A 14175-nucleotide genomic window follows, 5' to 3' on the forward strand; every position below is an offset into this window, starting at 1 on the left:
AAGACAGACTAGTGGTAATGGCTGGGGTAGAATGGAGGAGGACAGACTAGTGGTAATGGCTGGGATAGAATGGAGGAGGACAGACTAGTGGTGATTGGCTGGGTAGAATGGAGGAGGACAGACTAGTGGTAATGGCTGGGTAGAATGGAGGAGGACAGACTAGTGGTAATGGCTGGGGTAGAATGGAGGAGGACAGACTAGTGATGATTGGCTGGGTAGAATGGAGGAGGACAGACTAGTGGTAATGGCTGAGGAGAATGGAGGAGGACAGACTAGTGGTAATGGCTGGGATAGAATGGAGGAGGACAGACTAGTGGCTGGGATAGAATGGAGGAAGACAGACTAGTGGCTGGGATAGAATGGAGGAAGACAGACTAGTGGTAATGGCTGGGATAGAATGGAGGAGGACAGACTAGTGGCTGGGGTAGAATGGAGGAGGACAGACTAGTGGTGATGGCTGGCTAGAATGGAGGAGGACAGACTAGTGGTGATTGGCTGGGTTAGAATGGAGGAGGACAGACTAGTGGTGATTGGCTGGGTAGAATGGAGGAGGACAGACTAGTGGTAATGGCTGAGGAGAATGGAGGAGGACAGACTAGTGGTAATGGCTGGGATAGAATGGAGGAGGACAGACTAGTGGTGATTGGCTGGGTAGAATGGAGGAGGACAGACTAGTGGTAATGGCTGGGGTAGAATGGAGGAGGACAGACTAGTGGTGATTGGCTGGGTAGAATGGAGGAGGACAGACTAGTGGTAATGGCTGAGGAGAATGGAGGAGGACAGACTAGTGTTAATGGCTGGGATAGAATGGAGGAGGACAGACTAGTGGCTGGGATAGAATGGAGGAAGACAGACTAGTGGCTGGGATAGAATGGAGGAAGACAGACTAGTGGTAATGGCTGGGATAGAATGGAGGAGGACAGACTAGTGGCTGGGATAGAATGGAGGAAGACAGACTAGTGGTAATGGCTGGGATAGAATGGAGGAGGACAGACTAGTGGTAGTGGCTGGGGTAGAATGGAGGAGGACAGACTAGTGGTGATTGGCTGGGATAGAATGGAGGAGGACAGACTAGTGGTGATTGGCTGGGATAGAATGGAGGAGGACAGACTAGTGGTGATTGGCTGGGATAGAATGGAGGAGGACAGACTAGTGGTAGTGGCTGGGGTAGAATGGAGGAGGACAGACTAGTGGTGATTGGCTGGGGTAGAATGGAGGAGGACAGACTAGTGGTGATTGGCTGGGGTAGAATGGAGGAGGACAGACTAGTGGTGATTGGCTGGGGTAGAATGGAGGAGGACAGACTAGTGGTAATGGCTGGGGTAGAATGGAGGAGGACAGACTAGTGGTAATGGCTGGGTAGAATGGAGGAGGACAGACTAGTGGTGATTGGCTGGGTAGAATGGAGGAGGACAGACTAGTGGTAATGGCTGAGGAGAATGGAGGAGGACAGACTAGTGGTAATGGCTGGGATAGAATGGAGGAGGACAGACTAGTGGTGATTGGCTGGGTAGAATGGAGGAGGACAGACTAGTGGTGATTGGCTGGGATAGAATGGAGGAGGACAGACTAGTGGTGATTGGCTGGGATAGAATGGAGGAGGACAGACTAGTGGTAATGGCTGGGTAGAATGGAGGAGGACAGACTAGTGGTAATGGCTGGGATAGAATGGAGGAGGACAGACTAGTGGCTGGGATAGAATGGAGGAAGACAGACTAGTGGTAATGGCTGGGATAGAATGGAGGAGGACAGACTAGTGGTAATGGCTGGGTAGAATGGAGGAGGACAGACTAGTGGCTGGGATAGAATGGAGGAAGACAGACTAGTGGTAATGGCTGGGATAGAATGGAGGAGGACAGACTAGTGGTGATTGGCTGGGGTAGAATGGAGGAGGACAGACTAGTGGTAATGGCTGGGATAGAATGGAGGAGGACAGACTAGTGGTGATTGGCTGGGTAGAATGGAGGAGGACAGACTAGTGGTGATTGGCTTGGGTAGAATGGAGGAGGACAACCTAGTGGCTGGGGTAGAATGGAGGAGGACAGACTAGTGGTAGTGGCTGGGGTAGAATGGAGGAGGACAGACTAGTGGTAGTGGCTGGGGTAGAATGGAGGAGGACAGACTAGTGGTAGTGGCTGGGGTAGAATGGAGGAGGACAGACTAGTGGTAGTGGCTGGGGTAGAATGGAGGAGGACAGACTAGTGGTAATGGCTGGGGTAGAATGGAGGAGGACAGACTAGTGGTGATTGGCTGGGGTAGAACGGAGGAGGACAGACTAGTGGTGATTGGCTGGGGTAGAATGGAGGAGGACAGACTAGTGGTGATGGCTGGCTAGAATGGAGGAGGACAGACTAGTGGTAATGGCTGGGGTAGAATGGAGGAGGACAGACTAGTGGTGATTGGCTGGGTTAGAATGGAGGAGGACAGACTAGTGGTGATTGGCTGGGTAGAATGGAGGAGGACAGACTAGTGGTAATGGCTGAGGTGAATGGAGGAGGACAGACTAGTGGTAATGGCTGGGTAGAATGGAGGAGGACAGACTAGTGGTGATTGGCTGGGTAGAATGGAGGAGGACAGATTAGTGGTAATGGCTGGGTAGAATGGAGGAGGACAGACTAGTGGTAATGGCTGGGTAGAATGGAGGAGGACAGACTAGTGGTAATTGGCTGGGTAGAATGGAGGAGGACAGATTAGTGGTAATGGCTGGGTAGAATGGAGGAGGACAGATTAGTGGTAATGGCTGGGTAGAATGGAGGAGGACAGATTAGTGGTAATGGCTGGGTAGAATGGAGGAGGACAGATTAGTGGTAATGGCTGGGTAGAATGGAGGAGGACAGACTAGTGGTAATGGCTGGGTAGAATGGAGGAGGACAGACTAGTGGTGATTGGCTGGGTAGAATGGAGGAGGACAGATTAGTGGTAATGGCTGGGATAGAATGGAGGAGGACAGACTAGTGGTGATTGGCTGGGTAGAATGGAGGAGGACAGACTAGTGGTAATGGCTGGGGTAGAATGGAGGAGGACAGACTAGTGGTGATTGGCTGGGTAGAATGGAGGAGGACAGACTAGTGGTAATGGCTGAGGAGAATGGAGGAGGACAGACTAGTGGTAATGGCTGGGATAGAATGGAGGAGGACAGACTAGTGGTGATTGGCTGGGTAGAATGGAGGAGGACAGACTAGTGGTAATGGCTGGGTAGAATGGAGGAGGACAGACTAGTGGTGATTGGCTGGGGTAGACTGGAGGACGACAGACTAGTGGTAATGGCTGGGTAGAATGGAGGAGGACAGACTAGTGGTAATGGCTGGGATAGAATGGAGGAGGACAGACTAGTGGTAATGGCTGGGGTAGAATGGAGGAGGACAGACTAGTGGCTGGGATAGAATGGAGGAGGACAGACTAGTGGTAATGGCTGGGATAGAATGGAGGAGGACAGACTAGTGGTAATGGCTGGGATAGAATGGAGGAGGACAGACTAGTGGTGATTGGATGGGGTAGACTGGAGGACGACAGACTAGTGGTAATGGCTGGGTAGAATGGAGGAGGACAGACTAGTGGTAATGGCTGGGATAGAATGGAGGAGGACAGACTAGTGGTGATTGGCTGGGGTAGACTGGAGGACGACAGACTAGTGGTAATGGCTGGGTAGAATGGAGGAGGACAGACTAGTGGTAATGGCTGGGATAGAATGGAGGAGGACAGACTAGTGGTAATGGCTGGGGTAGAATGGAGGAGGACAGACTAGTGGCTGGGATAGAATGGAGGAGGACAGACTAGTGGTAATGGCTGGGATAGAATGGAGGAGGACAGACTAGTGGTAATGGCTGGGATAGAATGGAGGAGGACAGACTAGTGGTGATTGGATGGGATAGAATGGAGGAGGACAGACTAGTGGTAGTGGCTGGGGTAGAATGGAGGAGGACAGACTAGTGGTAGTGGCTGGGGTAGAATGGAGGAGGACAGACTAGTGGTAGTGGCTGGGGTAGAATGGAGGAGGACAGACTAGTGGTGATTGGCTGGGATAGAATGGAGGAGGACAGACTAGTGGTAATGGCTGGGGTAGAATGGAGGAGGACAGACTAGTGGTGATTGGCTGGGGTAGAATGGAGGAGGACAGACTAGTGGTAATGGCTGGGTAGAATGGAGGAGGACAGACTAGTGGTGATTGGCTAAGTAGAATGGAGGAGGACAGACTAGTGGTAATGGCTGGGGTAGAATGGAGGAGGACAGACTAGTGGTGATTGGCTGGGTAGAATGGAGGAGGACAGACTAGTGGTAATGGCTGGGGTAGAATGGAGGAGGACAGACTAGTGGTGATTGGCTGGGTAGAATGGAGGAGGACAGACTAGTGGTAATGGCTGGGGTAGAATGGAGGAGGACAGACTAGTGGTGATTGGCTGGGTAGAATGGAGGAGGACAGACTAGTGGTAATGGCTGAGGAGAATGGAGGAGGACAGACTAGTGGTAATGGCTGGGATAGAATGGAGGAGGACAGACTAGTGGTAATGGCTGGGATAGAATGGAGGAGGACAGACTAGTGGCTGGGATAGAATGGAGGAAGACAGACTAGTGGTGATTGGCTGGGATAGAATGGAGGAGGACAGACTAGTGGTGATTGGCTGGGTAGAATGGAGGAGGACAGACTAGTGGTAATGGCTGGGGTAGAATGGAGGAGGACAGACTAGTGGTGATTGGCTGGGGTAGAATGGAGGAGGACAGACTAGTGGTAATGGCTGGGTAGAATGGAGGAGGACAGACTAGTGGTGATTGGCTAGGTAGAATGGAGGAGGACAGACTAGTGGTAATGGCTGGGGTAGAATGGAGGAGGACAGACTAGTGGTGATTGGCTGGGTAGAATGGAGGAGGACAGACTAGTGGTAATGGCTGGGGTAGAATGGAGGAGGACAGACTAGTGGTGATTGGCTGGGTAGAATGGAGGAGGACAGACTAGTGGTAATGGCTGGGGTAGAATGGAGGAGGACAGACTAGTGGTGATTGGCTGGGTAGAATGGAGGAGGACAGACTAGTGGTAATGGCTGGGTAGAATGGAGGAGGACAGACTAGTGGTGATTGGCTAGGTAGAATGGAGGAGGACAGACTAGTGGTAATGGCTGGGGTAGAATGGAGGAGGACAGACTAGTGGTGATTGGCTGGGTAGAATGGAGGAGGACAGACTAGTGGTAATGGCTGGGATAGAATGGAGGAGGACAGACTATTGGTGATTGGCTGGGTAGAATGGAGGAGGACAGACTAGTGGTAATGGCTGGGGTAGAATGGAGGAGGACAGACTAGTGGCTGGGATAGAATGGAGGAGGACAGACTAGTGGTAATGGCTGGGATAGAATGGAGGAGGACAGACTAGTGGTAATGGCTGGGATAGAATGGAGGAGGACAGACTAGTGGTGATTGGATGGGATAGAATGGAGGAGGACAGACTAGTGGTAGTGGCTGGGGTAGAATGGAGGAGGACAGACTAGTGGTAGTGGCTGGGGTAGAATGGAGGAGGACAGACTAGTGGTGATTGGCTGGGATAGAATGGAGGAGGACAGACTAGTGGTAATGGCTGGGGTAGAATGGAGGAGGACAGACTAGTGGTGATTGGCTGGGGTAGAATGGAGGAGGACAGACTAGTGGTAATGGCTGGGTAGAATGGAGGAGGACAGACTAGTGGTGATTGGCTAAGTAGAATGGAGGAGGACAGACTAGTGGTAATGGCTGGGGTAGAATGGAGGAGGACAGACTAGTGGTGATTGGCTGGGTAGAATGGAGGAGGACAGACTAGTGGTAATGGCTGGGGTAGAATGGAGGAGGACAGACTAGTGGTGATTGGCTGGGTAGAATGGAGGAGGACAGACTAGTGGTAATGGCTGGGGTAGAATGGAGGAGGACAGACTAGTGGTGATTGGCTGGGTAGAATGGAGGAGGACAGACTAGTGGTAATGGCTGAGGAGAATGGAGGAGGACAGACTAGTGGTAATGGCTGGGATAGAATGGAGGAGGACAGACTAGTGGTAATGGCTGGGATAGAATGGAGGAGGACAGACTAGTGGCTGGGATAGAATGGAGGAAGACAGACTAGTGGTGATTGGCTGGGATAGAATGGAGGAGGACAGACTAGTGGTGATTGGCTGGGTAGAATGGAGGAGGACAGACTAGTGGTAATGGCTGGGGTAGAATGGAGGAGGACAGACTAGTGGTGATTGGCTGGGGTAGAATGGAGGAGGACAGACTAGTGGTAATGGCTGGGTAGAATGGAGGAGGACAGACTAGTGGTGATTGGCTGGGTAGAATGGAGGAGGACAGACTAGTGGTAATGGCTGGGGTAGAATGGAGGAGGACAGACTAGTGGTGATTGGCTGGGTAGAATGGAGGAGGACAGACTAGTGGTAATGGCTGGGTAGAATGGAGGAGGACAGACTAGTGGTGATTGGCTAGGTAGAATGGAGGAGGACAGACTAGTGGTAATGGCTGGGGTAGAATGGAGGAGGATAGACTAGTGGTGATTGGCTGGGTAGAATGGAGGAGGACAGACTAGTGGTAATGGCTGGGATAGAATGGAGGAGGACAGACTATTGGTGATTGGCTGGGTAGAATGGAGGAGGACAGACTAGTGGTAATGGCTGGGATAGAATGGAGGAGGACAGACTATTGGTGATTGGCTGGGTAGAATGGAGGAGGACAGACTAGTGGTAATGGCTGGGTAGAATGGAGGAGGACAGACTAGTGGTAATGGCTGGGATAGAATGGTATCAAACACGAGTTCCATTCTATTAACTCCTATCCAGACATTATTATGAGCTGTCGTCCCCTCAGTAGCACCCTGGGGGTGTTAGTGTACCTTGTCTACACCCATTCTCTTGAAGGAGGCCTGTAGGACCTTGAAGTTTTTGATGAACTCATGTTCCAGCATTGCTGAGAACTTCACCTTCTTCAGCAGGACACAGCCAGGGAACAACATGTCCATGAACTGACAATACGCTGCACCTACACACACAGCATTTACAAGTTAGCATATCAATTATTAGGACTAGGTTGTGATTAATTTATACAGTTGTATCAACATGAGGCATTTATAAGTTAGCATATATTGTTAATGAATATATGAATTGAAATGTATGTGCGTGTTACCTGAACACAGTTGTTCTACCTTGGTGTAGGTGAGCCGTAGAGAGTCGTTGACCCAGGACAGCATCTCATGACGACTTAGGTTCTCCAGAGCCGAAGAGATGGAGAATACATTCACCGCCATCAACCTGCAACACACACGTTTTACATTATATAATTACAACGTATACACCTCTAGTCAGTCTATAGAGAGGTAGATCAGTGATACCTCTAGTCCGTCTATAGAGAGGTAGATCAGTGATACCTCTAGTCCGTCTATAGAGAGGTAGATCAGTGATACCTCTAGTCCGTCTATAGAGAGGTAGATCAGTGATACCTCTAGTCAGTCTATAGAGAGGTAGATCAGTGATACCTCTAGTCAGTCTATAGAGAGGTAGATCAGTGATACCTCTAGTCCGTCTATAGAGAGGTAGATCAGTGATACCTCTAGTCCGTCTATAGAGAGGTAGATCAGTGATACCTCTAGTCCGTCTATAGAGAGGTAGATCAGTGATACCTCTAGTCCGTCTATAGAGAGGTAGATCAGTGATACCTCTAGTCAGTCTATAGAGAGGTAGATCAGTGATACCTCTAGTCAGTCTATAGAGAGGTAGATCAGTGATACCTCTAGTCCGTCTATAGAGAGGTAGATCAGTGATACCTCTAGTCAGTCTATAGAGAGGTAGATCAGTGATACCTCTAGTCAGTCTATAGAGAGGTAGATCAGTGATACCTCTAGTCAGTCTATAGAGAGGTAGATCAGTGATACCTCTAGTCAGTCTATAGAGAGGTAGATCAGTGATACCTCTAGTCAGAATGTTAGGGCTGCACTTCTCAGTCTAAATAAGTGACCCAGCTAAATGCCTTCTATGCTTCGAGGCAAGCAAAAATGAACCATGCATTAGAGCACCAGCTGTTACGGACAACTGTGTGATCCGTAGCCAATATGAGTAAGCCCTTTAAACAGATTAACATTCACAAGGCCACAGGGCCAGATTAATTACCAGGATGCATATTCATGCGCTGACCAGCTGGCAAGTGTCTTCACTGACATTTTCAATCTCTCTTGGACCCAGTCTGTAATACCTAAATGTTTCAAGCATACCACCATAATCCCTGTGCCCAAGAAAGCCAAGGTAACCTGCCTAAATTACTATCTCCCCGTATCGCTCACTAGAGGTCGACCGATTAATCAGAATGGCCGATTAATTAGGGCCGATTTCAAGTTTTCATAACAATTGGAAATCTGTATTTAAAAAAAAAACATTTTTAGACCTTTATTTAACCAGGCAAGTCAGTTAAGAACACATTCTTATTTTCAATGACGGCCTAGGAACGGTGGGTTAACTGCCTGTTCAGGGGCAGAACGACAGATTTTCACCTTGTCAGCTCGGGGGATCCAACCTTACAGTTAACTAGTCCAACGCAATAACGACCTGCCTCTCTCTCGTTGCACTTCACAAGGAGACTGCCTGTTACGCAAATGCAGTAAGCCAAGGTAAGTTGCTAGCTAGCATTAAACTTATCTTATAAAAAACAATCAATCAAATCACTAGTTAACTACACATGGTGGATGATATTACTAGATATTATCTAGCGTGTCCTGTGTTACATATAATCTGACTGAGCGGTGGTAGGCAGAAGCAGGCGCGTAAACATTCATTCAAACAGCACTTTCGTGCGTTTTGCCCGCAGCTCTTCGTTGTGCGTCAAGCATTGCGCTGTTTATGACTTCAAGCCTATCAACTCCCGAGATGAGGCTGGTGTGACCGAAGTGAAATGGCTGGCTAGTTAGCGCGCGCTAATAGCGTTTCAAACTTCACTCGCCCTGAGCCTTGGGGTGGTTGTTCCCCTTGCTCTGCATAGGTAACGCTGCTTCGATGGTGGCTGTGGTCATTGTGTTGCTGGTTCAAGCCCAGGGAGGGGCGAGGAGAGGGACGGAAGCTATACTGTTACACTGGCAATACTAAAGTGCCTATAAGAACATCAAATCGTCAAAGGTTAATGAAATACAAATGGTATAGAGGGAAATAGTCCTATAATTCCTATAATAACTACAACCTAAAACTTCTTACCTGGGAATATTGAAGACTCGTTAAAAGGAACCACCAGCTTTCATATGTTCTCATGTTCTGAACTTAAACGTTAGCTTTTTTTACATGGCACATATTGCACTTTTACGTTCTTCTCCAACGCTTTGTTTTTGCATTATTTAAACCAAATTGAACATGTTTCATTATTTATTTGAGGCTAAATTGATTTTATTGATGTATTATATTAAGTTAAAATAAGTTAATTCAGTATTGTTGTAATTGTCATTTTTACAATTACAGTTTTATTTTTTTAATCGGTATCGGCTTTTTTGGGCCTCCAATAATCGGTATTGGCGTTGAAAAAAATCATAAATCAGTCGACCTCTAGTTATAACTACTAATCCAGTTTAGCAGGCAATATTACCCAGGTGAAATTGTGTCACTTCTCTTGCGTTCATTGCACGCAGTGTCAGTATATATGCAACAGTTTAGGCTGCCTGGCTCATTGTGAACTAATTTGCCAGAACATTGAAGGTTGTACAATGTAACAGGAATATTTAGACTCATGGATGCCACCCATGAGATAAAATACCGAACGGTTCCGTATTTCACTGAAATAATACACTTTTTTTTCCTTCTAAATTATAGTTTCCGGATTCGACCATATTAATGACCAAAGGCTCGTATTTCTGTGTGTTATTATGTTATAATTAAGTCTGATTTGATAGAGCAGTCTGGCTGAGCAGCAGCAGGCTCGTAAGCAGTCATTCAAACAGCACTTTCGTGCGTTTTGCCAGCAGCTCTTCGCAAGCACAGCGCTGTTTATGACTTCAAGCCTATCAGCCTAATGGCTGGTGTAACCGATGTGAAATGGCTAGCTAGTTAGCTGGGTGTGCACTAATACCGTTTCAAACGTCCCTCGCTTTTAGATTTGGAGTAGTTATTCCCCTTGCGCTGCAAGGGCCGCGGCTTTTGTGGAGCGATGGGTAACGCTGCTTCGAGGGTTGCTGTTGTCGATGTGTTCCTGGTTCGAGCCCAGGTAGGGGCGAGGAGAGGGACGGAAGCTATACTGTTACACTGGCAATACTAAAGTGCCTATAAGAACATCCAGTAGTCAAAGGTTAATGAAATACAAATGGTATAGAGAGAAATAGTCCTATAATTCCTATATTAACTACAACCTAAAACTTCTTACCTTGGAATATTGAAGTCTCATGTTAAAAGGAACCACCAACTTTCATATGTTCTCATGTTCTGAGCAAGGAACTGAAACGTTAGCTTTTTTTACATGGCACATATTGCTTATTGGCACATATTACTTTCTTCTCCAACACTTTGTTTTTGCATTATTTAAACCAAATTGAACATGTTTCATTATTTATTTGAGGCTAAATTGATTAATTATATTAAGTTAAAATAAGTGTTCATTCAGTATTGTTGTAATTGTCATTATTACAAATAAATAAATTGGCCGATTAATCGGTATCAGCCTTTTGGTCCTCCAATAATCGGTATCGGCGTTGAAAAATCATAATCGGTCGACCTCTATCGCTCACATCTGTAGCCATGAAATGCTTTGAAAGGCTGGTCAAGGTTCACATCAACACCATTATCCCAGACACCCTGGACCCAGTCCAATACAAAACCGTCCCAACAGATCCACAGATGACACAACCTCTATTGCACTGCCCTCTCCCACCTGGACAAAAGGAACAACTACATGAGAATGATGTTTTTCTGACTACAGCTCAGTGTTCAACACCATAGTGCCCTCAAAGCTCATCACTAAGCTAAGGATCCAGGGACTGAACACCTCCCTGCGACTGGATCCTGGACTTCCTGACGGGGGCTCCTAAGGGGTGCATGCTTGGTCCCCTCCTGTACTCCCTGTTCACCCATGATTGTGTGGCCAGGCACGACTCCAACACCATCAAGTTTGCTGATGACAGTATGGTGGTAGACCTGATCACCGATTAGACAGCCTCGAGGGAGGAGGCCAGTGGCCTGTCTGTTTTGGGTTTTGGGCTGGGTATAGTCAGTCCCTGTCCCCTTCCCCCTATACATATCTACCTCCATCACTCCAGTATCCCTGTCCCCTTCCCCCTATACATATCTACCTCCACCACTCAAGTATCCCTGTCTCCTAACCCCTATACATATCTACCTCCATCACTCCAGTATCCCTGTCTCCTAACCCCTATACATATCTACCTCCATCACTCCAGTATCCCTGTACATGTTAATATGGTACTGACCCTGTATATAGTCTCCTTACTTAGTGTTCTTATCTAACTTGTTTTTTCTAGTATTACATTGTTAGTGATTACTGCATTGTTGGGGTCGCAATATATGGATACATATATATATAGCTGCCCAAAAAATCTAATTTGATCAGGATAAATTAATAATTTGTTTGAATTTTTTTTATGTTAACATAATCAATGACCACATTTAAATGCAAAACTCCAGTTTGCATTTTCAAGTTGACAGTTCTTGTTCAATGACCTTCCAGAGAACAATGCCATATTTAGAAAGACAATTGTTAAAAGAATAAATCAAAGTTCACATTTGTATTTGACCTACATTATTGTGATCACATTTTTTTTTTTTTTAACATTTTTATCTTTATTTAACCAGGCAAGTCAGTTAAGAACAAATTCTTATTTTCAATGACAGCCTAGGAACAGTGGGTTAACTGCCTGTTCAGGGGCAGAACGATAGATTTGTACCTTGTTTGAACTTGCATCCTTCCGGTTACTAGTCCAATGCTCTAACCACTAGGCTACCCTGCCACACCGATCAGGTGAGACAAAAATATGAAAATGTAATGTGCAATTTTAAAAAGATTTTTATTAATCTACCAAGTATAAAATTGAAATCCTTATTGGCTAAAACAATATTATTCGTACATTTTTAAAAATTGTATTTCCTCATTATCATGCAGTAGGTAGCCTAGTGGTTAGAGCGTTGGACTTGTAACCGAAAGGTTGCAAGATTGAATCCCTGAGCTGACAAGGTAAAAATCTGTCGTTCTGCCCCTGAACAGGCAGTTAACCCACCGTTCCTAGGTAGTCATTGTAAATAAGAATGTGTTCTTAACTGACTTGCCTGGTTAAATAAAGGTTAAATAAATACAAATATGAAATCCTCGATCACTGTGGGTCAATCATTCACTGTGGGAGGGATTATCAGGGAATGGGTCGGGAAGTTTGAGACTCACAGTTGGTTGGGTTTCAAACCGGTCAATTAATTATTGGGGGATGGATTTTCAGGGATTAGTGATCTAGTCATTAAAAAAGTTATATAATTCATTGTGGCAAAACAAAACAAATATCCATTCCCCCTGTTAGGACACAGTGTAGAGTTGCAGGATATTTTTTTTTATACTAACATTTCAGGCGCCCATGGTGATATGCGTGTGTCACTGATAAACGCCTCCCGATCAGAAGCCCCTAGGCCGGATAATGTGTTGGCATGTCACTGATGACAGACCGCTACTGCCTGCTTGTTGTTGACAGGGGAAAGTTGACTACTTGATAATAACATCATAACGTCTAAATCAGTAAAGGACTTGTTCATCATCCAAGGACAACAGTCAAACACTATCTAGTTACAACGAAAACAATGTGACTACCTAGTAGTCAGTGGCTGTTTTAGCACAAATGGGAGTTGCTGCGTAGGGCTTGATTTAAGCTGCTAAAGACTTGCTGCAGAGCCAATGAATGAGCTGAGCTAACTGAACCAACTGAACCAACTGAACCAACTGAGCTAACTGAACCAACTGAGCTAACTGAACCAACTGAACCAACTGAACCAACTGAGCTAACTGAACCAACTGAGCTAACTGAACCAACTGAACCAACTGAACCAACTGAGCTAACTGAACCAACTGAACCAACTGAACCAACTGAGCTGAACCAACTGAGCTGAACCAACTGAGCTAACTGAGCTAACTGAGCTGAACCAACTGAGCTAACTGAACTAGCCTACAGTACGTAGATGCAAGCTAACGTTAGCTATACATAACGGTCGGTCTAGCCCGGTCTGGCCAGCCGGTCCAGCACAATTCAACTATACTGTTTTCATCCAACCCCGTCTGGAGGCCTCCAGAAATATCTCTCTGTCTCACACACTCTGAGCCGCGCCGAATGGGACTCGAATGTGATGGCATTCGGGAATGTCTACCTGACTAGCTAACTATAAAAACTAAACTAACGTTAGTTGTCAAAGTCCGCTTTTAAATAGTATACATCGTAGTGATAATAGTTAGTGACAGTCACTCACGCTCTAGTTTTGAAGAATCGTGCTGTTCTGAGCCTGTCCGGTCGATACCACTGCGTTGCTACAGCTTGTTCGTAGCAACGAGCTGCTGCCCCAACCGACCAACCACAGCTCAGCCGTCCGCCCAGCGCGTCCCACAGCGGCAGGTTTTCACCTGCGTCATAACGCAACTGCATCACCTCGGATCCCCGGGACGCCATGATGGATCTACATCACCTGGCTCGTCTGAGGTTTGGCTGCCTGTCGACATACGGATAATATCTGTCACTTTACTTTCACCCTTTCAAATAGAACATAGTGACACATTTGTTGTTGTTTGTAAATGGGGTTTATTCTGCAGAATACATTAATATCAAAATTCTAGTGTGAACAATGTTTTGAGCCTATATAGTGATTGTTTAAATTTAAAACAAAGCTTATATTTTGGGTTCTGATGGGGTACAACAGTTGAAGTAGTATATTCTTCAAGAATCAATGGTTGCATATCAATTTATAAGTAAACACATTATATAGAAAAAGCAGATTTCCCCTTTAAAGGTTAAACAAGGTGGAATCATTAGTGTATAAGTATTTTACCTTTATTTAACTAAGCAAGTCCGTTAGGAACACATTTTTATTGACAATGACGGCCTAGGAACAGTGGGTGAACTGCCTTGTTCAGGGGTGGAACGACAGATTTTCAGCTTGGGGATTTGATCTAGCAACCTTTGTTACTTGCCCAGCGCTCTAACCACTACGCTACCTGCCGCCCCAGTAG

At 46.4% G+C, this 14175-nt stretch overlaps 1 protein-coding gene across 4 annotated transcripts in view; it reads right to left on the reverse strand.

The window, feature by feature from the left end:
- mapre3b (microtubule-associated protein, RP/EB family, member 3b) overlaps positions 1-14175 on the reverse strand; it is a 65013-nt gene that overhangs the window by 33695 nt on the left and 17143 nt on the right. For all 4 annotated transcript variants that reach the window (XM_042301147.1, XM_042301148.1, XM_042301149.1 and 1 more), the window contains 3 exons: positions 13422-13658; positions 7129-7253; positions 6839-6984 (listed from right to left, as the gene is read on the reverse strand). In XM_042301147.1, the coding sequence (XP_042157081.1) occupies positions 6839-6984; positions 7129-7253; positions 13422-13618 (468 nt within the window). In that variant the 5' untranslated portion in view covers positions 13619-13658. The remainder of the gene's footprint in view (positions 1-6838; positions 6985-7128; positions 7254-13421; positions 13659-14175) is intronic.

This window comes from Oncorhynchus tshawytscha, linkage group LG18 (genome assembly GCF_018296145.1).
Source record: "Oncorhynchus tshawytscha isolate Ot180627B linkage group LG18, Otsh_v2.0, whole genome shotgun sequence".
Taxonomy (NCBI): Eukaryota; Metazoa; Chordata; class Actinopteri; order Salmoniformes; family Salmonidae; genus Oncorhynchus; species Oncorhynchus tshawytscha.